The sequence below is a fragment of the Phycodurus eques genome, chromosome 14, assembly GCF_024500275.1.
Source record: "Phycodurus eques isolate BA_2022a chromosome 14, UOR_Pequ_1.1, whole genome shotgun sequence".
In the NCBI taxonomy this organism is placed as follows: Eukaryota; Metazoa; Chordata; class Actinopteri; order Syngnathiformes; family Syngnathidae; genus Phycodurus; species Phycodurus eques.
In genome coordinates, this window is record NC_084538.1 from 18864119 (window position 1) to 18891658 (window position 27540).

Consider the following 27540-nt stretch of genomic DNA (forward strand, 5'->3'; position numbering starts at 1 on the left):
CCACGCACGCAAGACTTGAACGCTTTCAGAAATGGCGGACGGCGAGAGCAGCTATTCGCTGCCGCTACCTTGCGTTTTTTCACCAAAATCACAACAGTACCTGGCAGTGTGTGCTCAGGATGGAAGACTTCGAATTTGGAACACAGACAGTAAAACACTTCACCGGGAATACGTGCCTTCAGCTCATTTGAGTGCCACTTGTACATGCATACATTGGGGACCATGCCGGACAGTCAAGGTACGTAAGGCTGCTCTACGGTTAGCTAAATGCTCTAGCGAGGCCTAAACTAGATCGGCTCGAACGGTGTCACCGGATTGCACCGACACATTATCAGTGTCGATTTTCTTTGCTAAGAAACGCGCGCGATGAGCTCGCAACAATTGCCTGCTTAGCACAGAGACGTTTTCCTCGTGTCTGTGTCAGTCTTTAGCCGAATCGCCACGTTAGCAACTGGCTAGCCTTCAACAGCTGCGCCGAACGCACATGGTAGTCCCACATGGTTGTGTTAAGAAAGTGGACTGTGCCTAACCCTTTAGCTTTACGCAATTACTAGATGACCATCGCAACACAACTACCAAGGCTAACAATATTTATTTATTTAAAACGGTCCTTGCGGGGGGGGAGACAAATCTTTTTTTTTTTTTTTTTTTTTTTGTTCGCCCATTCACGCTTCAAAAGTCGCATGCCATTAGTGACAGAGGTTTCAGAAACCCTTACACCGTCGTGAAAATATCAGTCTCAACAAATGTAACGGTCCGTGACTATCGACTTTAACTATTGTTTACATGTCGTCATAGTTAGTCGAATTGCTTTGTACGAGCTAGTACTGTGGTTGGTAAAAGACCATCTCAAGTGGGTTGCTAATGTGATTGTGATATTCACCCAAGATGTTGTCATTATGTGCTCGATTTTTTTCCAGGTGTACTGCGCTCTCGTGCTCTTTTTAAAATGCTTTTGGGATTCCAAAGCATTTTTATTTTATTTTTAATGATACTTAGTGCTGCCCCTCAAGGGGAAATTCAACTCTCACTCCCATGTATAATTTCGTAGGACAAAGAGTGTTGCACCAGTTGAGTGGGGGTGTTGGTGGAGACAATGCCTTGCTCTAGGGCATCTCAACAGTGGCTTGCAAGCAGACTAGCATCTCTTCAACAACTAGTTGCCATTTTTACATTTGAGTCCATAGTGGAATTTGACCCCATGTCCTCTGACTCCAAAGCCCAAGTCTTTACAGACTGCCGCCCCGAAACAATGATGTGGATAATCGGCCTGATGGAGTGATGGAACTTTGTCGCTGATCAGTTTTTGGGCTGTTGCCTGGCTGATCTGGCATCTCTTCAACACCAGCCTTCTATTGCTCCAAGAACAAACCCCAATATTTATTCATGTGTATCACATTAGTGCAACAGTTTCTCCTGCGTTGATGTAGCTCAATGTGGCATGTTTTTCAGGAGGGTCCTCAGAGGAAGAAGAGGAAATCAGAAGCAGGGCAGCTGGAGGAAAAGGCAGACCTGTTGGCAATGGGCACGGTGGCAGGCACAGTGCTCATTTACAGTACAGCTAAAGGAATTCTGCACTGTACCCTGGTGAGTTTCAAACTAAACATCGGTATGTGATCCTTGTCCTCATTTGTAGTCGTTTCATTTAGTCTACAGTTTATATTCATGAGTTCACCTTTTGGAGAACCTTTAGCATTGAACCTTGCCATGCGCGTGATAATGTTGCTTCCGTATATTGGCACCCAGATAGTGTTCTATTCAATAAGTGTTCCATTTTGCCTTTTACTTTACTTAATTTTTTCCCCTTTTCAGGATGGAGGCCATAGTGGAGGAGTGAATTGTGTTCATTGGCACCCTGAAGACAGTTTATTGTATAGTGGCTCAGATGATACAAACATTGTAGAATGGGACCTGCAGACAGGCAAGACACGGAGGTCAGTGTTAATATGAAATATTGAAATCTGATCTGTTTGGTATATTTTGTGGCTTTTCTATCGACTATTTTTCAGACAAGCAACTTCAGAGTATTATTCCTGCTAAGATGGCATTCATTCATTTATGTTGTGAAAGCAGAGATTTATTGACATGTTGGAGTCTTTTGACCTCGTGTATCTGCTTCCAACTGCAAATAACTTGCCACCTTTGCTATGTCTCACCTGTACAACAATACATGCAAAAGGACAGTGAAAAAGCTGGGTGTGGTGTTGCATTTCAACAACAGACATTGAACAGCTAAGCCATATAGTTTCACCATCTATTTAAGGTTGTTGAATATCTAACATGCTAATTTATTAAGGATGGTGTTTACATGTTTTGACAAAATAGACATGTTTCCAAGCCAAAACAATTATTTTTACATTACATTACATTACCTGTAAATATGTCTGTGGCGTCCCCTAACGGGACAAGCCGAAAGGAAAAGAAGAACAACCCACAGAGTTAAAAATTCCATGATTTTATAATGTTGATGATCTTACAACTAATGAAAACTGCAAATTCACCATCAGAATCATCTTTATTTGCCAAGTATGTCCAAAACACACAAGGAATTTGTCTCCGGTAGTTGGAGCCGCTTTAGTACAATAGACAGTCAATTTACAGAACACTTTGGGGACATAAAGACATTGATATATCTTTCTGTGGAAGTTGATGCATGTTAATGGGAAGAAAAAAAAAGTTTCCAAGCTTGTTTGGTATCAGGAGAAATAAGGCAAATCCTTGGAGAGAAACATGAAAAGCAAAACTTTGAATAGTGTTCCCTTGGTTGACCATTCCCAAACCCCTTCTATTTTGCACATTATTATTTTATATATAGTAATATATATATATATATATATATATATATATATAGTAATTATTCATTACTTATTCATTCATATATTCATATATTATTCATTACCAATTTTCAGACAATTTAATTGAAATTGGGTAATTTCCTGCAGCAGCCCCGATGATGTCTGAGCACACTGGTTGGGACACCCTGGTTGGGAATCACTGCTCTAGAAGACTGGCTGAGTTTGTTTTTCTGCGACTTCAAAATTTTTTGGAACTATAGTCCTTTCAAAACAACAGTTCTACTTAGGGTTATGTATTTGTCTTCTGCATTCAAAAGATTTCCAAAATGTGTGTTACATTTTGAACACAAGATTTGTGCTTTGTATCACTTTCAATCTTTAGTCCTAAAAAAAAAAAACAACTGAGCCCTGTCCTTTCCTTTGCGTGAAAGTAAACTTTTTTGTTAACTCCATCAATCTCTCCCCTCACTGCCTGCACTCTGATCGTCAGTGTGGTGGCAGCCGGAGCATATTGTATATCCTTAGCAACCGGTGACTCTACTCAATTAAATCGCAATTGTTTTGAGTCACTATCCCAATTGCAAAATGGCTCCGCAGCCCTCTTCAGAGTAAATAATTTATTTGAATTATTTTATGGATTTTTTTCCCTTTTAAGTCCTTTTTATTATAGCTGTTACAACTATTTTTGTTTGCAGTAATGACAGTTGTCCCCTCTTATGCCAGCCCAATGTTTATGTAACTGTATGTTTCTGTAAAATATTTTCTTACATACAAAGTGTAACTGCAATTGGAATCCCTAACATATTCTTATCTCCCTGTCTCAGGAGTTGTCCGATTGCTACTCTCAGCTTTTTCTTTGAGCCTTTTTTTCTCCAGCTGGCAAAAAGGCTTTGGTGATTGGGAAAGTGGTGCTAAAGTCCTGTAGTGTAATCGTAGAAGAAGCAGCCTTACCTGGCTATCACAGTCACAGACTAGTTGGTGATCAAATCTAAGTATAACAAGCACAATTGTTGTTTACAGTAAGTGGAAGGCAGACCGTGGTGCAGTGACCAGTTTGTGTGTGAGCCCAGATGGTAAACTGCTGCTTTCAGCTGGACAGACCATCAAGATGTGGGACTTGGACACGATGGAGGTTTACAGGGTGTGTGTCACTAACTTTGCATTCACATGTGCAGATATGACAGCAGTCAACTAAATTGATATACCAAGCCTAATTTGAAAAAAAGTGGTCGTTACCTACAATTACATTCCCAACTATGAAAGAATGTTTTACTACTTACCAAATAAACACAGCTGTCACCTAGCAGCACCGGCAACTTGTCTGCTTCTCACCCATTGCAGAAATTCACTGGCCACTCCACAGCTGTGACGACCCTTCGTTTTGCCACCACACGCCCCCCTGACAGCAGCAGTCTCTATTTCCTGTCTGGTGCTGCTCACAATCGACTGCTCAGTGTATGGTGTGTACTCACGCAGTGACCTTTCAGATAATGGGCTATACATTACACTACATAACGCTATACATGCACTGTGGTAATTACATAAGAGTGTCTTACCGCAGGCAAGTACGAGAAGATGGCAAGGACAAGAACTCGGTGGTGTCATTCACACTAACGGATGAGCCTCAACATATTGACCTTGTCGCATCCAAAAGCAAGGAACAGGTCAGTGAAGCTACTCAGTATACCGTATTTTCGCGACCAAAAGGCGCAATCTCAGTTACGGGGTCTGTTTCTGTATTTAACACATACATAAGGCACACCGTATTATTGGGCACAGGCATGGTAGAACATACGCTACCATAAAAGATACGGTAGCATACATGCATGGTAAAACATACGCTATGTTTTTAAAAAGGCAGCCGGAGCAAAACTGAGTTCGGTTGTACTTTATTGAAGTATTTAAAAATGTACTCACATTATTTTTTTTTATCAATCCTCATCCACAAATCCATCAAAGTCCTCATCTTCTGTATCCGAAATGAACAGCTGGGCAAGTTCTCCATCAAACATGCCGGGTTCCCTCTCATTGTTGGAGTAAGACTCGTTGCCGGGGGGCTGTTTAGCAACGATGCCGGCGTTTTCCTGCTTCCTCCACTTGCGAACCATGGATTAGTTGATCTTGAATTCTCTTGCGGCTGCCCGATGCCCATGTTCCTCCGCGTAACTGATAGCTTGCAGTTTAAACTGTGCTTTGTAAGCGTGTCTCTTCGTAGGTGCCATTTTCGGGGGTCCTTAGCCAAACCGATGTTGTTTGCAAATACCGGCACTATATACCAACTGGGGGCATGCCTTTAGCGTCCTCTTTCACGTGCACCCTTCCCCCTTTAACGTCCGCATGCTGTCCTCAGTCACGTCCGCCTTTCCTCTATACAAGCAGCGTGTCGGCAGGAAATGCTCAGTCATTCAGGCGGAGCGCTCATCAAAGTCACACAACAACATTTACAGATTTTGGAACTTGGTGCACACACAAGGTGCGTCCCGTCCATTTTGGAGAAAATTTAAGACTTTTAAGTGCGTCTTATGGTCGTGAAGCTGCGGCATATTACTAAACCTAATGGATAGACCTGATTAGATATTGTGATGGGTAATAGGATATTTAGATGCAAAAAATTGTTGACAAATGCCATAAAACAAATTCTTGTTTCTCTCTCTCTCTTGACAGGCGGTGAGGCTAGCAGTGGTGTGTAAAGATGGACAGCTGCATCTCTTTGAGCACTTTCTGAATGGGTAAACCTCAAGTACATTTTACGTAACTACAGTATTAACCTTTGGAATGCAATATTAAAATATACAGTCGCCGCCAAAAGTTTTGGAATGGCAAGGTCAATTCCTTTGTTTTTGTTGGATACTGGACATTTGGGTTTCAGATCAAAAAGATGAATATGAGACAAAAGTTCAGAGTTTCAGCTTTTATGTCCCACAGGATTTCAAATGAAGAATGCAGTAGTCACAATTGACACCTCAACACTGCACAGAACGCTGCAGCAGTTCCGTTTCCGCTCCCAGCCGACTCGCTCATGGTTGCGGCCAAGCTCAAAGATCGAATCATTTCATAAACTTATTCAGTTCATTATGTGCAGTGAAAAGATTCGTTCGTTTTAACGAAACGTTCGCGAATGAAACAACGCGAGACTGCACGTCGGTCACGTGATGCGTTACTAAAAAAAAGTCCGCAAAAATGAGTAAAAAAACGTCTTCGTTGAGCTTCTTTTCAAAAGGAAAGAAGTCCGCCTGAGGAGCAAGAAGAAGAGCCTAAAACTTCAAAGAAAAAGAAAGCTTCTTTTATTCATTATCCGTTATGGTGAGGTGTATTTTTCATGCATTTAACATTGTTTTTTCGTGTTAATTGATTTTATATCTATCTATATATACATATACATATCTAGCAATATATATATATATATATATATATATATATATATATATGTAATAGATGGACTACAGATGGAAATTAGCTTTCTGCTAAATCTAGTGCAAACATCTCTTCGTCTTTAATTTTGAGGGTTTAACCCATTATCTACAAATTGTCCAGAAACACCAAAAAAGAAACAAACCTGATATAGCGTTATATTGTACGTCATATCTCTGCAATATATATCGTTTTTATATCGCACAACTCGAGACTGTTGCATCAGTTTGGATTTTTCGCATAGTTATTCAAATTAATGAATATACTCCTGAGCAAAAACTCTTAATTTTGACATGTATTTTAATGCATCTTAGTTAGTGAATAAGATCTGTCAAATTTGTCATGGCAGGCCCTGCAAGAAGCCCCTGTCACCTTCATGCACGGTGCAGATGTCAGACACAAAGGATTCCCCAATGCCAATCCCCCTCCTCGCAGCTGGCCTGGGTGCTGAGTCCCGGACTGTGATGCTGGCTTATGGCAACTATCTACAGCCTGTAATGGAGAGAGTGGTGAGCACACTGCCAGCTGCTTCATTGCATAGGCAACTGGTTTATAGCTGAACAGATTCATGTAGTAATGTACATTTTTGCTTGCACTGTGTAATCCTAGTCGACAGTTTTGTGCTATTGTTAATTTATTGGGCCCTTTTATGTATTTCCATTATATAATGAACTTCTCAAGTGGTTTTTGATTCATGGTTTGAGTAAAAAGATGCTTAACACCTTATGCAACCTCCCAGAAGTAGTGTCAAATTTATTGGTTTAACTTTGTAATGACCTTATCACTTTCTTTTGTTTTTCTCCCCAGGATATTAACACCGCTGATAGACATGTTTGTTTGACACGGAATATTCAGACGACATTATCCCTTTCCATCGCATCTACCATTTCCAAGGTAGCCCTCATGTTTTTTTTTTTAGCACGACTGTATTGTCTTGTATATATTTTACTAAAAAAATATCATTCTCACTATTCTGGAATTTAGCAAATAGAAATAATTGTGGTAATCCCAATTGACCGAAAACATGAACAGTTTTGTCTGATTTCATGTCAGACAGTCAGGAAAAAAAGCAGTCTTTTTATACAGTCATGGCTAAAAATATGGCACCCCAGGGGTGCCAGTATTTTTGTAGCACAACTACGTCCGTGTCAGCTAGATTTTGGTGTGTTGTCAGATGTACTACATACCGCAATTTCTCATGTATAATGTGCATTTTCCCCCCCGAAATTTTTTTGCAAAAGTCAATAGTGTAGTGCGCATTATACATGGGTAAAACAAAAAAAACTTTAACATTTTATAAATGTATTCCACCATCTAGAGTTTATGAAAAAGCTGGACACTTTCATTCCAAAATGCCACTCCCACCTAGAGGTTATGAGAGGTGCAGCCTACACTTTCATTCCAATGTGACACAGGGTTACATATAACTGCATATATGTACAGTTGCGCTCATAAGGTTACATACCAAGGCAGAATTTGTAAAATATTGTTTTTTAAATACGACTGACTGAACAACAACCATCATTAATTTCTTTATGGTTATGTTTTGTTTAACATACTTGCAAATCAGTCTCCTTTTGGTGAAATTCACCATTTTGGACTCAAAATAATCCATTTACGTGAATTGTATAGATCCGATGAGTTTTTCCTGGAGGGAGGACGTGGGGGGGGTCGCCGTTGTCATGGGCCATTTTGTACTCCTTGAACACCAGAAAAACCCTTCCTCCGCTTCAGTTGTTAAGAAGTAATGGTACTTTTACTCCGTTACAATTATCTAAATGTCGCTCGCTATTTTTTATTTATCAATTATTGCTTATTTATCAACTATTTCGTGCACGAAAGTACGACTCCGACATCCCCATCGTGCGCTGGTTGCGCCAATCCAGTTTAAGCACTAGTGACGTTTAAGTCTACTTCACCAATCAAACGGCACAAGACTCCTAACACTAGATAAGCCAGCCTGGCTGCTCGTCATGCCTTTTTGGCGGCCATATTGGCAAGATCGTCATTACCATGAAGGCAATGGCGCGCTACTCGTGTTTACTTTTAGACGAACAAAACCAACAGCTTTCATGTATTGTAGTATACTTCTGGCACTGTCTGCCCAAGCGTGAATATTTCAGCTCACGTATAACTTTAGAAAATATTTTTTTTTTGCACATTTTGTTGTAGTTTTGATTGTGCATACACACACACACAGCAACATCAGAATTCGCACATTCACATTTTTTAAATTTTTGTTTTATTGATGTTCCTGCTGTGGTTAAAAAAAAAAAAAAAAAGGCATCATGTCATCAAACAGCACAGTGCATACATGCAAATCAGTCACGTTTCGGCGAAATACGTTTCGGCGTTTTGTACTCGAAATAGGCCATTCACGTAAATCGTATAGATCCGATGGGTTTTCCCTGGGGGGGGGGTCACCGTCACTGACGTCATAGGCTGTTTCGTATTCCTTAAACGCTGGGAGCTAGATCCATTCCACACATCCACCATCAACACACAGATGTAATTGTGATATTACTCCGTGGCGGAGTAATATGTGGCCTGCGCTCTAAGTCACAGGAGTTGACGAGACCAGAAAAAAACTTCCGGCGCTTCTGCTGTTAATAAGTCATGGTACTTTTACTCCGTTACAATTACCTAAATGTCGCTCGCTACTTTTATTTATCAAGTGTTGCTTATTTATCAACTATTTTGTGTGCGAGACTTCGACTTCATCATCGGACGCTGTCAAACCAATTTAAGCGCTAGTGATATTTAAGTCTAGTTCACCAATCAAATGACAAGAAATTCACATGACCTCACACGACGTCTTCCATCGGGCTTCCCGGACATAAGTATTCACACTAGATAAGCCTACCACCCTGATCGTCGTGGGTACGTGGAGGCGATGTTGGGAAGGTCGTCGTTACCATGAATGCAACGGCGCGCTACTCTTGTTTACATTTAGACGAACAAAAACAACAGCTTTCATGCATTATAGTATTTGTCTGGCACTGTCTGCCCAAATGTGGATATTTCAGCTCACTTATACCTTGCGAAAACAACATGCAGTAAATTGCAGATGTTTTTTTTTTGTAGTTTTGACTGTGCGTATACACACAGCAACATCAGAATTTGGACATTCACATTTTATTTTGTAATTTTTTTTTAAGTTGATGTTCATGCTGTGGTAAAAAAAAAAAAAAATCAAACGTTACTATTTACTCAGTACTTGAGTAATAATTTCACTGCTTACTTTTTACTCTTAACTCAAGTAATTTTTGGGAGGGCTACTTTTTACTTTGACTTGAGTCACATTATTGTCAAGTAACAGTACTCTTACTTGAGTACAATGTTTGGCTACTCTGCCCACCTCTGGAGTGGACATCCTCAATTGCTGCTCTTACGTTTAAGCAACATTTTTGCCCATCAGATCAGCCAGTGTCATATTTGTTGCACTGGTCTTTTGTATTTCGTGTTGAGGTGGTGCGGGTTGTGGTCCCAGTGGAACTGCGATGCACACGTAACATAGGCGTGTAACGGACACGCCAGTAAAGATGACACACAGCACCCCCAGCCTCGGCTGCCCCGCCGAGTCAGTCTGCGTACACAAGACTTCAAAGAAACAGCACAAGGGGGTACAGCACAAGGGGGTTAACTGGCTGGTAAGTGAATTACCAGCCAGTCCCAAGTTGCTCATCGAAGCTGAGACACAGACAGGTGGTTTCTCACCCGGATGCAAAATTAATTAACTTCCACCCCCAGCCAGCCTGAAGAGTCTCACCAACAAAGACTTATTTTTTCCGCTGTTTTCAGTGACATTTGTTCCTTCTGTCTGGGACAATGGATGGAGCACTAGCAACACCCACAGGTAGTGGAAACTACTGCAACCCCGGATGAACTAATCACAATCTTCACTGGATTTGAATGTTATATAATATTTTGAACTTTGCATGAACGCCACCAGTGGTAACATTGCAATAGCGCCACTAGTGCTTGTATTTCTGCAAGTTTGAATGTCTGATGTCAAATCTGTTTGTCAACTGAACCAGATGAGATGTTTCACCCCACACAACACAAATGCCACATTGCAATTATTACAGTGTTCTCAGCAACCACAGACAATTGAAACATTCGTTACAGGGAATAAAGAGAGTGTGCGTGTGACAATGGAAGGCTGGAAAATGGTCTCGTTACCTTAAATCCAATAATTAATATTTTATCCCGCTGGTTTCAAACCACAAAATAAACCTAAAATGGAAAAATAACATTAAGAGGCGGTCCATCTTCCCTGTTGGCCCCGGAGGGGGGAAGGGGACCACCCCTTTTGGCCGGCTTAAAGGCCAGAGCCCCCTTTGTTGAGCGCTGGGTCTCGTTCGACCAACTTGCTGAAGTCTGGCTCAGCCACGACGCACCCCCTCGCACCATGAGGTGACAATGACACGTCGGACCCTTCTCTGCCGTAGAGCATCCTGCCAGCTCTGCGAGCTACCCTTTTGGGTGCCTGGGTCAACTCCGTTGGGAAGGAAGCGGGCAGCACACGTCCTGGCCGAATGAAGGCCTTCTTGCCTAGGAACTTTGATCCCCCCTGCTCTTCTTTTTTTGTTCCTTCCTCCTTTCCCGCTAAATCCACCTGTGCGCACCGGACCAGCGGAACATTCGGCAGATCGAACCGCCTGCCTAAATTGTGTTTCACGTACGTAAATCCAACTTGCGTTCTACTAAAAGTACAGATTAGTGCATATTTGTGCTGAAATTAATGAGAATAGAAACCCCCAGCTCTGTATTGTCAATACGCGCTCATTCCACCCTCCTATCACAAGTCAGTCTCCTTTGCCAATGTTTGTCTGTCCTTTGTGTTTTCTTTCCTGCATTGTTCCCTTGTAGATTCCCATGTTAGACCTCATTACATTTTCTATAAAAATTCACTACCTGTATCATTTGTGTGTTTGCGTTTGAAAAAAGCCCTCTTGTTATCAAGAACTCATCTAATTTCTGTAGCAACCTTCAAATTATGAGACTGATGAAAGGTTTGTCATCACTTTGTCCTGAAGTTTTATACATCTAAAAAGTGATGTGGTGCTCCTTTACGAGACAAAATTAGTTTGATTTTCACGTTAAAGCTGAAATCGGACTAAACCGGAAGTGAACGCAGGCATTTACCTTCCTTCGTACCTTTTTCCAAATAAATCTTTATTTAACCCCAACGTACGCTACAGCGACAAGAGTTGATCCGCGAGTACATTTTGCATTAATTAGGAAGTGCGCCTACAATTATCTAATTAGTTTACCAATGTTAATGTTAAATGTATTAAGCGACTGAGTGCTGTTAAGGATTATGTCACAACACAGAATGAACTAACTTCAAATTCGGAAGTGGCCAATAAAAACAGAAAAAAATATTGTACTTAATACTTTCCCGGAGGATGCACTTGGAATTAGCTTTTGAAATTGGTAATAGTGAAAAATGAAGTGAAACAGACAATGATTTTAGTAAATTCTTTTCCAGAATGAGATTGCTTTAAGAGGGGGATGCTATTCATGTGGCACAGCTTGAAGCAGGCATCAGGTGCAGGCGGAGATGTGCTGGGCTCAAGTTGGAGGCCAAAACAAAAAAAGCAAAGAAATGAGACAAATTTAATTTTAATCTAAAATGTGTACATCAAGATGTACTTGAGTGGTGTAGGTTTTTCTGCGTGAAGAATTATTATTCTTATTTTTTTTTTTACCTTATTGTACTCTTCAGAGTCTTGCAGATTGCCTAGTTTGTTCAAATCAAAAAAATTATCTGTGGGGACCCCGGGAACCCCTCCTGAATGCAATGTTTTTTTTGTTTTTTTTTTGGTCAACTTTTTCATGCCTTTCTGTTTGCATGTCTGGTTTCATGATAATGCTTTTCTGAAATGCTTGACAGTTTAATGTGAATCTCATTAAAATAAAATTTGGTTTCGCCTGGCCCTTCATGTTTTCTTAAAAGAATTGTACCCATCTTACAAATTCTGCCTGGGTAAACTAACATGAGCACAACTGTGTGTGTTCTCATTTACTAAATAAAAGTTGCGAATTTCAAAATAAGAACAAGTAAATAAAAATAAAGTATTACGTGTTAAAATAAAGTGCTTAACTTCAGAAGAATTATTGGGAAAAAAACCGAACAAAATACAGATAATTCATGTTTTGATCATATGGGTTGAAGCAAAATCATGTATTGTAAAAATGCATTATACATGGGTAGAAGGTTTTTCCAGAATTTTGAGATCAACTTTGGGGGTCCGTATTATACATGGGGTCGCATACATACAGGAGAAATTACGGTAGTTATGCTCTCTTGCTCTCTGAGCATTGTCATGACACCTTCCCCCTATAGATGCTGACCTCGTTTGCACCTGTAATATTCAAAGCAGTGTGTATCTGTTAATTGTGCACTTGTTTAAAGAATAACAGAAACCTTATCTATTACTTTATGAAAGATTATACTACAGAATTTGGCTCAGTTAAATTGTTTGAATAATTCACTGTCTGAGTCTATAGGATGAAGGAAGAAAAAAAATGATTACCTCGTACTGTCTACAGGTGAAAACCCCAATTGTCAACCCAAAGAGCAAAGTGCTGGTTCCTGGGCTTCCAGGTCATCAAGCCCCAGTTAAGGGATCTTCAATGGCAACAGAGAAAAGGAAGAAAGACTCGGACTCCAAAGAGGTTTGTTGAGTGTACCTGTTCATGTATAACAAATGCCAAAATGTCAAATTGTATTTGTCTTTGCCTCCATAAAAAGAAAAGCCTAAACACTATTGTGATTGTATTGAGACACACTCATAGAATTTATATCCACATCTCATTTAGCAAAAGTTTCTCTTCCCTTTTTAGATGTCAATAGCAGAGCGTCTTGGGGAAATTGATCTGCAGTCTACAGCTTCCATTGAAAAGGGAGCTCCTAAAGGGTTGCCCTCTCTGCAGACAGACAATTTTGCGGTGCTGCTGGTGCAGGGCCTTGAGAGCAGTGACTGTAGCATCCTAAATGTAAGTATTCGTCTCGGGGTCTTTGCCCTGAATTTATACCATTCAGTCAAATTTCAGTTCAATTCCATGATATTTGTAGTACCACGATGCCTCGAGATATGAGTTTAATTTTTTCAATTTGAACGATATTCACTGTGCAGTAGTTGCTCGCTTTTTTTGGTCCATATTAAACTTTTTAGGCATCATGTCACCAAACAGCAAAGTGCATACATGGAAATCAGTCAGTCACCTTTTGGCGAAATTCTCCGTTTTGAACTCAAAATAGGCCAGTCACGTAAATCGTATAGATCCGATGGGTTTTCAATGGGGGGGTGGGGTCACCGTCACCGTCACTGACGCCATAGGCTGTTTCGTACTCCTTAAACGCTGGGAGCTAGATCCATTCCACACATCCACCATCAACACACAGATGTAATTGTGATATTACTCCGTGGCGGACTAATATGCGGCCTGAGGTTCCGCCTGTGCGCTCGAAACTCACAGGAGTTGACGAGACCAGAAAAAAACTTCCGGCGCGTCTGCTGTTAATAAGTCATGGTACTTTTACTCCGTTACAATTATCTAAATGTTGCTCGCTACTTTTATTTATCAAGTGTTGCTTATTTATAAACTATTTTGTGCGCAAGACTTCGACTTCCGCATCGGGCGCTGTCAAACCAATTTAAGCGCTAGTGATATTTAAGTCTAGTTCACCAATCAAACGACAAGAAATTCACATGATCTCACGCGACGTCTTCCATCGGGCTTCCCGGACATAAGTATTCACACTAGATAAGCTTACCCCCCGGATCGTCGTGGGTACGTGGAGGCCATGTTGGGAAGGTCGTCGTTACCATGAATGCAACGGCGCGCTACTCGTGTTTACTTTTAGACGAACAAAAACAACAGCTTTCATGTATTGTAGTATTTGTCTGGCACTGTCTGCCCAAATGTGGATATTTCAGCTCACTTATAACTTGAGAAAACACCGTGCAGTAAATTGCAGATGATTATTTATTTTTTTTTTTAGTTTTGACTGTGTATACACACAGCAACATCAAAATTTGTACATTCACATTTTATTTTGTAATTTTTTTTTTTTTAATCGATGTTCATGCTGTGGTAAAAAAAAAAAAATCAAACGTTACTATTTACTCAGTACATGAGTAATAATTTCACTGCCTACCTACTTTTTACTCTAACTCAAGTAATTTTTTGGAGGACTACTATTTACTTTGACTTGAGTCACACTATCGTCAAGTAACAGTACTCTTACTTGAGTACAATATTTGGCTCCTCTACCCACCTCTGGAGTGGACATCCTCTATGCTACTCTTGCGTTTAAGCAACCTTTTTGCTCATCAGCCCAGCCTGTGTTGTATTTTCGCGTTGAGGTGCTGCGGGTCGAGGCCCTGGTTGTGTTCCCAAGTGGAACCGCGAAGCACACGTAACATCGGCAACAAGAGTTGATCCGGTAGTACATTTTTAATTAGGAAATACGGCTACAATTATCTAATTAGTTTACTGATGTTAATGTTAAATGTATTAAGCGACGGAGCGCCTAAAATGTTTTTTTTTTGTCACCTTTTTCATGCCTTTGGTGTTTGCATGTCTGACAGTGAAAACTTGTCCTCATTAAAATAGGTAGACTGACTGATTACAAGTTTGAAGACTTCTGTGATCCTAACTAGAGGACACACCTAAGTTTAATATGCCCCGATAGTAATTTCTTTTTTTTCTTTTCTGGGGGTACCATAATTTTTGTCAAGCCCTCGAAAGCAATGTCTAATTTTAATTTGTTAATTTTCAATAAATCTTTTTGTCAGTTTAAAAATATTTTACTGACTTGTTTTTTTTTCTTCATTAATAGAAGGGTACCAACAATTTTGTCCACGTGTATGTATTCACTGTGCTAGTAAGAGAAGCTACGAGCAGGAATTGCACCTCTTGCTATGCGGCAAGACATGAGCAAGTGATTTTCTTGACATGTCATATTAGTTTCTGCTCACCCCAAGTTGTTTTTTTATTGTATTTGCCTAACGTTCCGTTATTGTCTTAGATGGCTGACATTGGTGCAATAGTTCCCTGATGTAGTTACACTATCTATTGAAATCAAACGTCCCTTTATTAATGTATTCCTGATGATTTCATGAACTCCGGAAGTCCGGAGGATCTAGAGTGGCTTTTAAAAGTCCCTCACCTTTTCAGTACAAGATTTGTCATGCTGCTGCTCTGTTCTCAGACATTTCCCCACGTGTGAGGGGATGCATGTACGTTTTTGTTTTTTTTAATCATGCAAAGAAATGAATACCCATATAAATGTGTGTGATATATGCCACAGCCCTATCGCTTACTCGTGTGGTAGAGCTTTTATGTTCGCCACATTGATTCTCCTGTGGGCGCTGTACTTCTGAGCTCCACTTTTTCATTTGCATTATTGAATCGACATTCATTAATTGATTGTGAATTGTTTATATCTGCATCATGATGCATCCATTATTAGTCCCACTCTTTTAATCAATGTTTCTCCATTCCCTTCCACAGAAAGTTTTTCAGACTCGTAAAGAAATGATAATAAAGAAAACTGTTGCTCGCCTGCCCCTCCCTGCTGTTTTACCTTTGGTGGAAGAGGTTTGTGTCAGTTCTCATTCTGCACTGACAGCAGCCTAGATCTTTAAGATTAATCAAACATTTTTCTTACTTCTAGATTACCAAGAGGCTCCAAGGGCACCCTTTCACGTAAGTACAAGCATGGCAATTGGTTAGATTAGACTCACTGCAGTTTGTGTACTCCATAGGCAGGCTTACCCTAAAGATTTTCTGTGGGTTCTTTTTTTGAAAAATGCTTCAATTGCCTTTAAGACACTACTGTCCACTTGTCAAAGCTTCGTGAAGTTTTAATTTCATTCTAATCAAAGTTGTCTGGGTCAATGAGTACTGGTTCAATGAATAGACAAACGGTAATTAATCATAAATGACCCTAAAGTTCATTTTCATTTCCTTCTGCAATTCTTTATCGTGATACTGCTTTTATGTCAGGCAGTGAAATAATCATTTTGAGTAACTTTGTGTGAATTTGGTTATATCAAAATAACCACGGTACGTGTTTTGGATTTAAACCAGGAAACAATCTTGTTTGTCATTTTAATGAAATCTTTACGAAGAGAGAGACAGTCAAGAGGTTAGTTGCTTCGTGCTTCTCCTAGTCTCTGAAGAACACGGAAGAGCAACGCACAAACTAAAATGGGGGGAAGATGAGGAAAGAATAAAGAGAAACCTATTAACAGTTATCTTGTCCATGAGAGAAAAGGGTGCCCGATAGAGCCACTGAGAAGGTAGGAGAAAACATTTAAGCTACTAGATACATTAGTCACACAAGAACAAAGAACTATTGAAGTAATAAAATCACACAGAAACTATTGGATAATATAATAAAAGAAAATAGACTATTTTGTCCTAACATAAGCAAACGTGGCTTATATAACAATGTAGCTGGAAGGGTACCAACAGTTTTGCTTGTGCGTGTTGAGATAAATATTATGATCCAGTACAGTTGCACAGTGGACACCAGCACACACACGATTTGGCACCCACAGGTTCACGATTTGGCAGATTTAACCTGCGATTGGCTGGCAACCAGTTCAGGGTGTACACCGCCTCCTGTCCGATGATAGCTGGGATAGGCTCCAGCACACCCGCGACCCCAGTGAGGAGAAGCGGCTCAGAAAATGGATGGATGGAAAAATAACTATATTTTTTTCTTTCAGTTTTTCAATGTTTTTATATTCCTTTTTATTTATTTTTTTGCCGGGGAACCAACCCCAAAAACATTTAATGGCAGTTTATTCCCACCTATTCAAGAATTATGGGGGTTTAAAAAAATATATATATTTTTTGTTTGTTTGTTTTTCAGTACAATCATTGTGTACGTCAATGAGCCGCGGATTTTCGTTATTCGCGGTCTGGCCGGGTCCCTATCCCCCATGAATCGCGGGGGTCCACTGTAGAAACCTGTAAATGATTGATTAATACCTCTAACAAAGTCAATCAAAACTGAATACCTTTGGTAATGCAAAATATTTAATCCAGCTCTTGTATTTGATGTCATATTATGCAAGTGGTCATAATTTTTTGAAACTAAAATTGCTCTTTAATGGTGTTGGATCATGTGGATCATTGCAATGTTGTTATTCTCTTTTGCATTAATTTGACAGATCGCAAATTTGGCATCATCACTTTTGATTCTTTCGTACGATAAAATAAACAAAATCTTGATGTTGTTTTATAATCACAAGGACCTAATAAAGGCCTATGTGATAAAGCCAGTATCTTAAACATTTTAGCACTAATAGCGTTGCGGCTGTTCAAAAAACCTTTGTGAAGCTGGCATGGGCTCAATTTCCACAAGGCTCATCTGCATTGACTCCATGATTGACTTGCGACAAGTCCCCTGCGACCGTGAGCAGGAGAAGTGGAATACAAATTTAATGAAGGGATGCATTTTAACAATTTCCCCCCCTCCTCCTTTTTTCAGGGCAGTTCTCATGGTCCGGTGGCTTAAAGCAGTGCTAATGCACCACACATCATACCTGTCTTCGGTGAGTCAGCTGTTGCTCCTTACTCCTGTTGCAGTAATACAAAAACTATACACCTAACGTCAGGAGTACTGTCAGTAGGAAAATGAATCATATTGTGTGAATAAATGGTAATATTGTGTTTTGTTTGTGCAAAGTTAAATAAAAAAAACTACATTTATTCTGGTTAATAATGACCGTTTCCCTCAAGTGTTTGGACAGTTCTGCCCTGTTCTGTTTCCATTGCAAACCAGACTAATTCTGCTGCATATCCAACAGCTGCCTGACCTGGTTTCCCAGCTGGGAGTGCTTTATCACATGATTGAGAGCAGAGTGAAGATGTTCCACAAACTAACCAAGTTACATGGAAAGCTCTACCTCCTCATTACACAGGTCAGTTTCAGCCAATTTATGGCAATGTAGTGCATCTTATCCTTGCCACTTCACTGGTTGGTTGGGGTCTAGCCTTGCCACTTGACAGTTCTTTGAGATCCAAGAATTTACTGGGAGCTGACAGTGGTTGCTGTCATCAAAACATCATAAAACAGTTTGCAGTTACTTAATCTGTTTTTCACATTATCTCCTAATATTATTCGTTTACTATCTCTGCATGTCGTCGCCGTGAGGCGGAATCCTCATATAGCCAAAATCACAACATTTCAGAAACTGGGAAAATAGGCCTTGGTTGCCAAATCCCGCATCATTCAAGATGGTATTATACCTTATATTGCTATCATGTAACCATTGCACATCAACACAACACCACTCCAAAATCTTGTTCAATCGCTAATTTAATATGCTAAAAATTCCCTACTTTATTACACTGTGATTGATTAAAATCGTATAATATGGCGACGACGTCAGCCATCCACATCAGTCTACGCTCGTGCCGGCCCCTTACCTGACAAACAGCCTTTAATACTTCTCAAAAGCCAGCTGCTGTCGATACATCTTCATCTCAAAGTCTTTAAAAGGTGTGAGACATGAGTGGTGCAATAAATAAAAAATTGTGCCGCTTGGTCCGGCAGAGTGACAGAAGAGGCGGAGTTTTACACCACTTCTCAACACAGTTGAGCATTCAAGAGAGTTAATAGATTTGTTTACACGCTACATTCAACACTTTGAATTGATGAATAATGCGTAAAAATAACTGACTACGTGGGGACAGGAACATAGTAGCTCTTTGTGGAAAAAAAAAAATGAAATTGAACATATTTGGACATAAAGTTTCCACCTGACAGTGACTATGTTTAATATAGTAAGTCCATTGTAACAGTTTAACACTTTTCTTACTAGATAGCAGTTGAGTTGTGTACACTTTCCCATGTCAACATTTAGTGTTCCTAAAACAAAATTAAGAGGGCTCCCCAATGTGTTGGATTCTGTATTTTTATGTGATTTAGGAATGACCAAAAACAGAATTATTTTTCTTTACCGCTAGGTGGCGACAAATACTAGCAGCAACAAAGTATCTGATGTTGACCACACAGCCAAGCTGGTGTATGAAGAGGGTAAGAGTTTGTACTGCTTTTTGTTGGTATCTAGTTTTGCCCTAACTTGTTTTCTTATGCTTAAGATATTTAACATAATAGTTACACATCTGCCTCACAGTTCTGTGGAACGGGGTTCAAATCCCGGTCCCGTCTGTGTGGAATTTGTATGTTCTCCCTGTGCCTGTGTGGGTTTTCTCCGGGCACTCCGGTTTCCTCCCACATCCCAAAAACATGCACGGCAGGTTAATTGAATATTCTAAATTGCCCGTAGGTGTGAATGCGAGTGTGAATTGTTGCTTGTTTATATGTGCCCTGCGATTGGCTGGTGACCGGTTCAGGGTGTACCCCGCCTCTCGCCTGACGATAGCTGGGGTAGGCTCCAGCACGCCCTAGTGAGGAGAAGCGGAACGGAAGATGAATGAATGAATGAGTTAGGACATCCATAACTCATTCATTCATCCAATCACAAGTATCTGGGGATACAAAGTACATAAATACATGCATGCATAATATTATGTCATGGAAATAAAAACAAAAAGTATTTAGCAAATATAATTTAGATAATCTTAAATTACCTTAAAGAGGAAATTTTTTTGTCTGAATTTCGTGTCAGACAGTCAGGGCTGTGCGCATCTTGGCCTCTTAAAGGCAGTGTGTTGCAATGATTGCATGAAGGTACTCATTTACTGGAAGCTAAAAAAGAATACAAGAATGTCGTGTGAAAACATTAACTTGTTTTTCACAGATTTGGAAGATTATATGCCTGTGAGTATTGTATATTACCCGTCTATGTTTCTACGGAGTTTGTGTATAAATATTCACTATTTGAAGGTAAATTATCTTAAGTTATTTTAATTTTATTTTAAAATTATCGTAAAAAAATCTTTGTACCTTTGGATTATTTTTTCACTCTGTCCTTTAACTCTTCAGTGCCAGCCGTTTTAAGAAAAGAAAACCCTGTGAGTGCAAGCCGTTTTTTAGGATTTTGACTGACTTTTCAAGGCTTATAGAATATTGTGTTCTATGATTATAATTATACCAAATCTACCAAATTAAGTTGACATGGCGACCGTGATCCTCGTTATACAAGATCTCGGTTATGACACATTTCTGACACAAACACAATTGTGCAAACTACATACATACTACATCTGCGAATACTGTACTTTGTCTCTTTGATTGTAAAAATGCTTCAGCTCGTCCGACTTCCAGCCTGTCCTTGTCGCTATTTTTCGCTGGCAAACAATGCTGTTAGGCTCTTGAGAGCTGTTTGTCAAATTTACAATGGTGAATCGCTGCCCTCTGTTGGCGGTTACGCCTCAGTAAAATTCTTCCCAAGCTCTGGATTCCCTGAGGAGCTGCATCAGAGCCTCCTCTACCACTTCCCGTGAAAAAACGCAAACTACGTATTAATACGTGTTCGGTACTTAATAGATGGGTTTGAAACTACGTATTATGTGTTCAGCAATAAATGAGTTAATATCTCAGAAAATAAATAAAACCGATATTTTTCACCCGCTCTCAAACAGCTGAAAATCACGTGATCTGCCCCGATTTTCGATCACGTGATCGGATCGGGACATCCCTAGGTACAGTTATGTTGTTAGTTGCTTCGAATCTTGCGGGTCTCACCATGAAAGTAAATGTTTGGGTGAGTTGAGCAGCAGCTGCCGCCAAAGTATTGCCCAATTGAATTGAATACCATAGTTATACGCCACCTTTGTAAGAGGACACAATGTTTCTTGGTTTAAATGACCGTACTTATTTCTACATTCACTCATTTTCTTGTTGAGTCCATCCATACATCCATTTTCCGTACCGCTTATCCTCAATAGGGTTTCGTGCGGGCGCCTATCCCAGCTGACTCTGGGCAAGAGGCGGGGTAGACACTGAACTGGTCGGCAGTCAATTGCGGGGCACATATAAACAAACAAGCATTCACGCTCACATTCACAACTACTTACAATTTAGTCTTCAATTAACCTACTATGCATGTTTTTGGGATGTGGGAGGAAACCTGAGTACCTGGAGAAAACCCATGCAGGCACGGGAGAACATGCAAACTCCACACAGGCGTGGCCGGATTGGAACCAGGTTTTCAGAACTGTGAGGCAGATGTGCTGAGTGCATAAAGATTTATGTAGGCAATATTGGTCGTCACGCAGACATTTTTAGGTGTGCACTGCATGCAAACATTACTCCTGTTGCCTGGCAACATGACCATAGCATTCTTGTCTCTTTCTTTTTTTTTTTTTTTTTTTTTCCCTCCTCTCGACGACTGTACAATATAAACGCACTGAAGAACCACACAGATGCTTATTGAGCTCTGATACCCTAAGGCAAGCACGAGAGTTTTTGGAGTTTTTTTTTTTTGTCTCCCCTTTGCCCCCATGCTTCCAAGATGGGAGCTTATAGACTCAAGCGTCACCACCAAGAATGAATGCTTAAGTATTCTGGGGGGCCAATAGATAAAATGTCACAGATTCTTTAAAAAATATTAACCAGTGCGCTCTTTTTCACGAGCGCACAGGCAGAAAAAGCACTTCCGCCGCTTCTGCTGTGAAGAAGTAACGGTACTTTTACTCCGTTACAATGATCTAAATGTTGCTAGCTAATTTTATTTATCAATTATTACTTATTTATCAACTGTTATGTGCGCGAGACTTCGACTTCCGCATTGGGCTCTGTTTGCGGCAATTCAATTTAAGCGGTGGTGACTGTTAAGTCTAGTTCACAAATCAAACGATGCAATGAAGTCACATGACGCACACGTCATCTTCTATTGGGCTTCCCGGGCATAAGTATTAACACTATATAAGCCAGCCCGGCTGATCGTCGTGCCTACGTGGCGGCCATGTTGCGAAGGTCGTCGTTACTATGAAGGCAATGGCGTGCTACTCGTGTTTCCAACCCCAATTCCAATGAACTTGGGACGTTGTGTTAAACAAATAAAAACAGAATACAATGATTTGCAAATCATGTTCAACCTATATTTAATTGAATACACAAAGACAAGATATTTAATGTTCTAACTGATAAACTTTGTTTTTAGCAATTAATCATTAACTTTGAATTTTGTTGTGGGTTGTACATTTAGACAAACAAAATCAACAGTTTGTATTTGTCTGGCACTTTCTTCTCAAAAGTGGTTATTTCAGCCCACTTATAAGTTGAGAAAACACCATGCGGTAAATTGCAGATGTTTTGTTGTAGTTTTGACTGTGCATACAAAAACACGCACCCATGCAAACACTCAGCAACATCAGAATGTGCACATTCACATTTGTTTTTGTTGATGTTCATGCTGTGGTTAAAAAAATGATACATTACTCACTATTTATTCAGTACTTGAGTAATTATTTCACTGTGTACGTTTTACTCAAGTAACTTTTGGGAGGGCTACTTTTTACTTGAGTCACATTATTGTCAAGTAACAGTACTCTTACTACAGTACAGAACAATATTTGGCTACTCTACCCACCTCTGGAGCGGACATCCTCTATTGCTACTCTTATGTTTAAGCAACATTTTTGCTCATCAGCACAGCCAGTGTCGTATTTGTTGGACTGGTCTTTTGTATTTTTTTGTATACCTGGTTGTGGTCCCAGCGGAACCGCGAAGTACACTTAACATCGGCGACAAGAGCTGATCCGCTAGTAGTACATCTTGTATTTATTCGGAAACGCGCCTACAATTATCTTAGTTCACGGATGTTAATGTTCAAAGTGACAGAGCAGTGTTGGGGATTATGTCATAACACAGAATTAACCAACTTCAAATTCAGAAATGGCTAATATAAACGGAAAAATACTGTACTTTATATTTTCCTGGAGGATGCATTTGGGATTAGCCTTTTGAAGTTTGTAATAGTGAAAAATTAAATGAACCAGCCAATGATTTTAGTCAATTATTTTCCAGAAGGAGAGTGCTTAAAGAGGAGGATGCTATTCATGTGGGACAGCTTTAAGCAGGCAACAGGTGCAGGTGGAGATGGGCCTGGCTCAAGTTGGAGGCCAGAATAAAAAAAGCAAAGAAATGAGGCAAATTTAATTTGAATCTTAAATTTGTACATAAACATGTACTTGAGTGGTGTAGATAAATGTTTTTCTGATTGAGCAAAATTGTGTATTTTGCCTTATTGTACTCTTCAGTCTTCCAGATTGCTTAATTCATGTTAAAATCAGAAAAATTATTTGTGGGGGCACGAGCCATCCCCTCAGACCTCCCTACAATGATTTATTTATTTAAAAAAAAAATTGGGCACCCTTTTCATGCCTTTGGTGTTTGCATGTCTTATTCTTGCTTGATGTATGAATCCAGTTGCTCAACAGTCCGCGACTCCCAGGACTCATGGAATTTTGTTTCGTAGTGCACTTCACATTTTCAATGGGAAACAGGTCTGGGTACAGTTTAGTACTGTAATTTCTGTTGTTGATTTGAATACTTGGTTAGTTGGTATTCATTCCGCACTACCCTTAAATGGAATTTTATTTGTGACCAAATGTGAAGCTGCCTTTTAGAAGTGGAGTTAAATGCTCTAGTTTTACTTCGAAAATGTTGTGCGTTGTGAAACTGATTCATTGACCATTTAAGATCTTTATTTTGTTACTGCATTAAATGGGATTTGTGATTTTATTTTTTAGATTTGAGTACGACACGATAACTAAATGTAATTTGTTTCCATCAATATTTTGTGATTCACCAAGTGTGATTCACTTTTTTGTATTGTTGCCCCTGTCCCAGCCTGTCTGAGAGGATTGTAGATTGTTTGTCAGTTTATATTATATTTTTTATTACGTTTTTATTACGTTTGTAGCATATTCGTTTGAATATTGGTTGAATCGGTTAAAATGATTAATTTTCTTTATTTACGTTTTACACAGCATGCTGACTTTATTGGATATGGGGTTTGTATTTTAGTTTTCCTGTGTAACAAAAATTACTAGTCAGCCCATCCATCCATTTTCCGTATCGCTTATCCACCCTGAACTGGTCGCCCGCCAATCGCAGGGCACATATAAATAAACAAACAATGATTCAACATCGTGAATTGGTATGATTTTCCCTGAGGAATAATTACATTTTGATGTAAAACCTTTCATATATTAAGAAATGTATCTTTTTGACAGCTCTCCTGTGAATAGGATAAGCCCACCACCTTTCTTCTGAATACAGATATTCATCCCATTCTTAAAAATGTTATTGTTGTTCCCTTCCCCCCCCTTCTTGCCTTTCATAGAATCTTCAGATGAAGCAGAGGCATCTGGGGATGAAGTTCTTCTGGATGAAGACTCCGATGTAAGCTTTGAGAAGACTAGCTAGTCAAGTGAATGTTTAAAATGAGCAACGCAGTTTGGGGAAACCGTTTCATTAGTACATGTGCAGTGTAGTTAATCAATAGCAACTGATTCTTGCTTCAGGTGTGACTCTTACATGCTGTTTATTATTCATCATTAGAATTGGGAGGAGGATGAGTTGATGGAAGATGACAAGAAAGACCAAATTGACCAGAATGAAGATCAACTCGACAGCAGGATGGATTCCAAAGCGAATGGGGAGGAAAACATGGAGCACGATAATGAGAGCGAAGAAGAATGAAAGTCAAACCCTAATGGACCCAAAACAGTTATATATATATATACTTTCATTTTATTTTCACGCTTTTGATTTTATGACAACAAAGTGTGGTTTTACAAAATCGAGGGAGGTGACGGAATTAGAGCAGTTTGGTCTCCATCCTAGGTTAAACATTTGGCAAAGATCTTATGCATTGTCTTTTACAGTCAGAATACTGCCATCCCAAGAAGGAGGGAAACACATTACGCAGCATTAAATTAATGCTGTCCAACTTTGTCAGTTTTAGTCTGCATCCCAGTTCTTTGTGGCCTGATGAGGTTGTAAATGTCTGAAAAAAGAATTTGGAGAGGTTTCCACGTTAGTCAGCAGTGAAGACGTTCTGTTATCTTATTATACTACCCTATATTGTTCTGCTGTGCAGTAGACAAGTTGGCACCTTCTTATTGGTTGACTATAACCACGTTTTCCAATTTGTGCCCGGTTCTGGGAGCTGGGATGCAGGCTTTGTTGTACAGAATACTGTTTGATCCAGAGGTGGACTTAAGACCATAAATCATGTCCCCACAAAACAATGTAAATCTCTATGTACAGTGAAGTGTTTGTATGAGCTCTTCCCTCTACAACTACCCTGCAGAGGTCCTTGGGATTAAAGGAACTCTTGTACGTAAAGTCTCCTCAAGGCTTTTCTTTATTTTATTTTTTAAATATGAGCAAGGTCAGGACATTCTGATGTCCACTGTCTCAAACTCAAACTTGGTGGCAAACGAAAGAAAAAATGTGAAATGTGATTTAAAAAAAAAAAAAAAAAAAAGCTGAATGAATAAATGGGTTTTTAACATGACTGACTGTTTATAGGGTGGTATGAGTAATTTAAACACTGGGTTTAGCCCAAAAAATGATAGCAATTAGTTTAATACTTTAATATAGGTGTGTATATGTAACGTCAAAATTGTTTCCCAACACTGCACAAGAGCCTCCAAGTGGTGTTTGTGTATTCCATTTAAACTGTTAGATTAGGCAAGAATTGGAGCTATTGTTTTTTTTTTTTTTTTTTAAATCGTGCTTTGCACAATACATATAGAATAGATTTTGCCCACCCCCAACAAGTACAATACCCAACAACACCCATTTCATAGAAAGGCTTACTGATGTACCCTACTGTCCACAAAGACCTGACAAACACATCAATAAAAGCTCAGTCGAACATGAAAAAAATGGATGCATGGTGAAGAAGTTTTCAGTTCTGTACACTAAACTCCATCTAAGTGAGCAAGACTTCAACGGCTATGTGTCTTTGAATGGAGCCAACATAGATGAACTACAAAATGGGGGGGGGGGGGGGGGGGAAACATGCAATGCATCAGGTTGATTTGATTTACAGCAGTTTGTATACAAATGTAGCTGATGTAATAAATGTTTTACGGTGATGTGGGTAAATTTTCTTTGAAATGTTTTTCCGTGATGTGAACTTTGCATTATGAATGCATTCAACAAAGGGGCCGGCGGGGTGCGGGCATACTGCCCCTCCGAAAATGCCACCCCGCGTGTCTATACCCCTGTCGCCCATATCAAAACCTGTCTCTGTGTTGGAGGGGCAAAGTCTCATTTCACCATTTACTGGCACCAATTGGGAATCAGGGTGAGAAGACTGAACATTTGTCAAGAGAAAGATTGAGATTGTGGTTTTTACGAATAAGCAGAGCTGATCTCACTCCGGCTAAATGCCCAGTACATCCAACCTTGATTTTTCTCAACACTTTGTTGAAGGTAAGCTTTCATGCTTAACAATGTGAGAAAATGCACGTTACAGTGCATAGGCCTACTGTCCATTTTCAATGTTGACAATTCAGTATTCTAACATAACACACACACACATGAGCAATGTATATACTTTAAATACCTTAAGTTGGATATCCGGCGATTGTTGCCATGGTGTGGATTATATTAAATGTAGATAGGTGTCTTTGATGACCAGAATAGAGTTAACATCATTAGGTCTGTCCAATGGCTTTTTTTTTTTTTTTTTTTTAAGTACGAAACAGCAGATTGTCCTTCAATTATTATTTTTTTATTGGTTTAAAAAAAAAAAAAAAAAAGACTGTACATAAAGTGACAAAGCGCTCCCCCACATCCCTCCTGTCCAAAAAAAAAAACAACACCCTAGAGAAAAAAAAAAAAAAAAAAGGGGGAGGCACATGGCTCAGGTGGTAGAGTGGTCGTCTTCTAATCCAAAGGTTGCGGGTTTGATCCACAGCTCTTGTGACCATGTCGAAGTGTCCTTAAGGAAGATACTGAGCCCCCAGTTGCCCCTGATGCTACGTCAATGAGGAGGTTAAAGCGTGTTGAGTACCTTGAAGGTAGAAAACCTCCAAGGTATTCACCGTGCTTCACTCACTCACTGACACAATATATACTCTTATTTACAGACGAGTACAGTTGTTTCGTCTTTAACCAGGTTTTAGTTCTGGTGGTGAACATCTTAAACTCTAAGATGGATTTTATTTCTGATGACAGTGAGTTCCAGACACAGTTTATATAATTTTACAAAATTAAAAAATACAAGGCGTGTGACATTTATTACAAGTAGCTGCAACATTAGGATATACTGTATTTTGGAAAGTTTAGAATTGGTATTATGTATTAATATTATTATTATCTGAAAGAGCAGATTATAAATGGAAAAAAAATGTTGAGACGACTTTATTT

At 39.6% G+C, this 27540-nt stretch overlaps 1 protein-coding gene across 1 annotated transcript; it reads left to right on the plus strand.

Annotated features, from left to right (window-relative positions):
- On the plus strand, nt 1–26163 carry wdr43 (WD repeat domain 43). Its single transcript, XM_061697183.1, has 18 exons — nt 1–238; nt 1453–1587; nt 1813–1934; nt 3816–3936; nt 4137–4255; nt 4357–4459; nt 5460–5524; nt 6556–6715; nt 7014–7100; nt 12765–12890; nt 13059–13211; nt 15735–15821; nt 15898–15929; nt 17725–17788; nt 18044–18157; nt 19206–19275; nt 24497–24555; nt 24715–26163. The coding sequence occupies exons 1-18, from the start codon at nt 32–34 to the stop codon at nt 24853–24855; spliced, it is 1965 nt and encodes a 654-aa protein (XP_061553167.1). The 5' UTR covers nt 1–31; the 3' UTR covers nt 24856–26163.
- Nucleotides 26164–27540: the final 1377 nt, after the last annotated feature.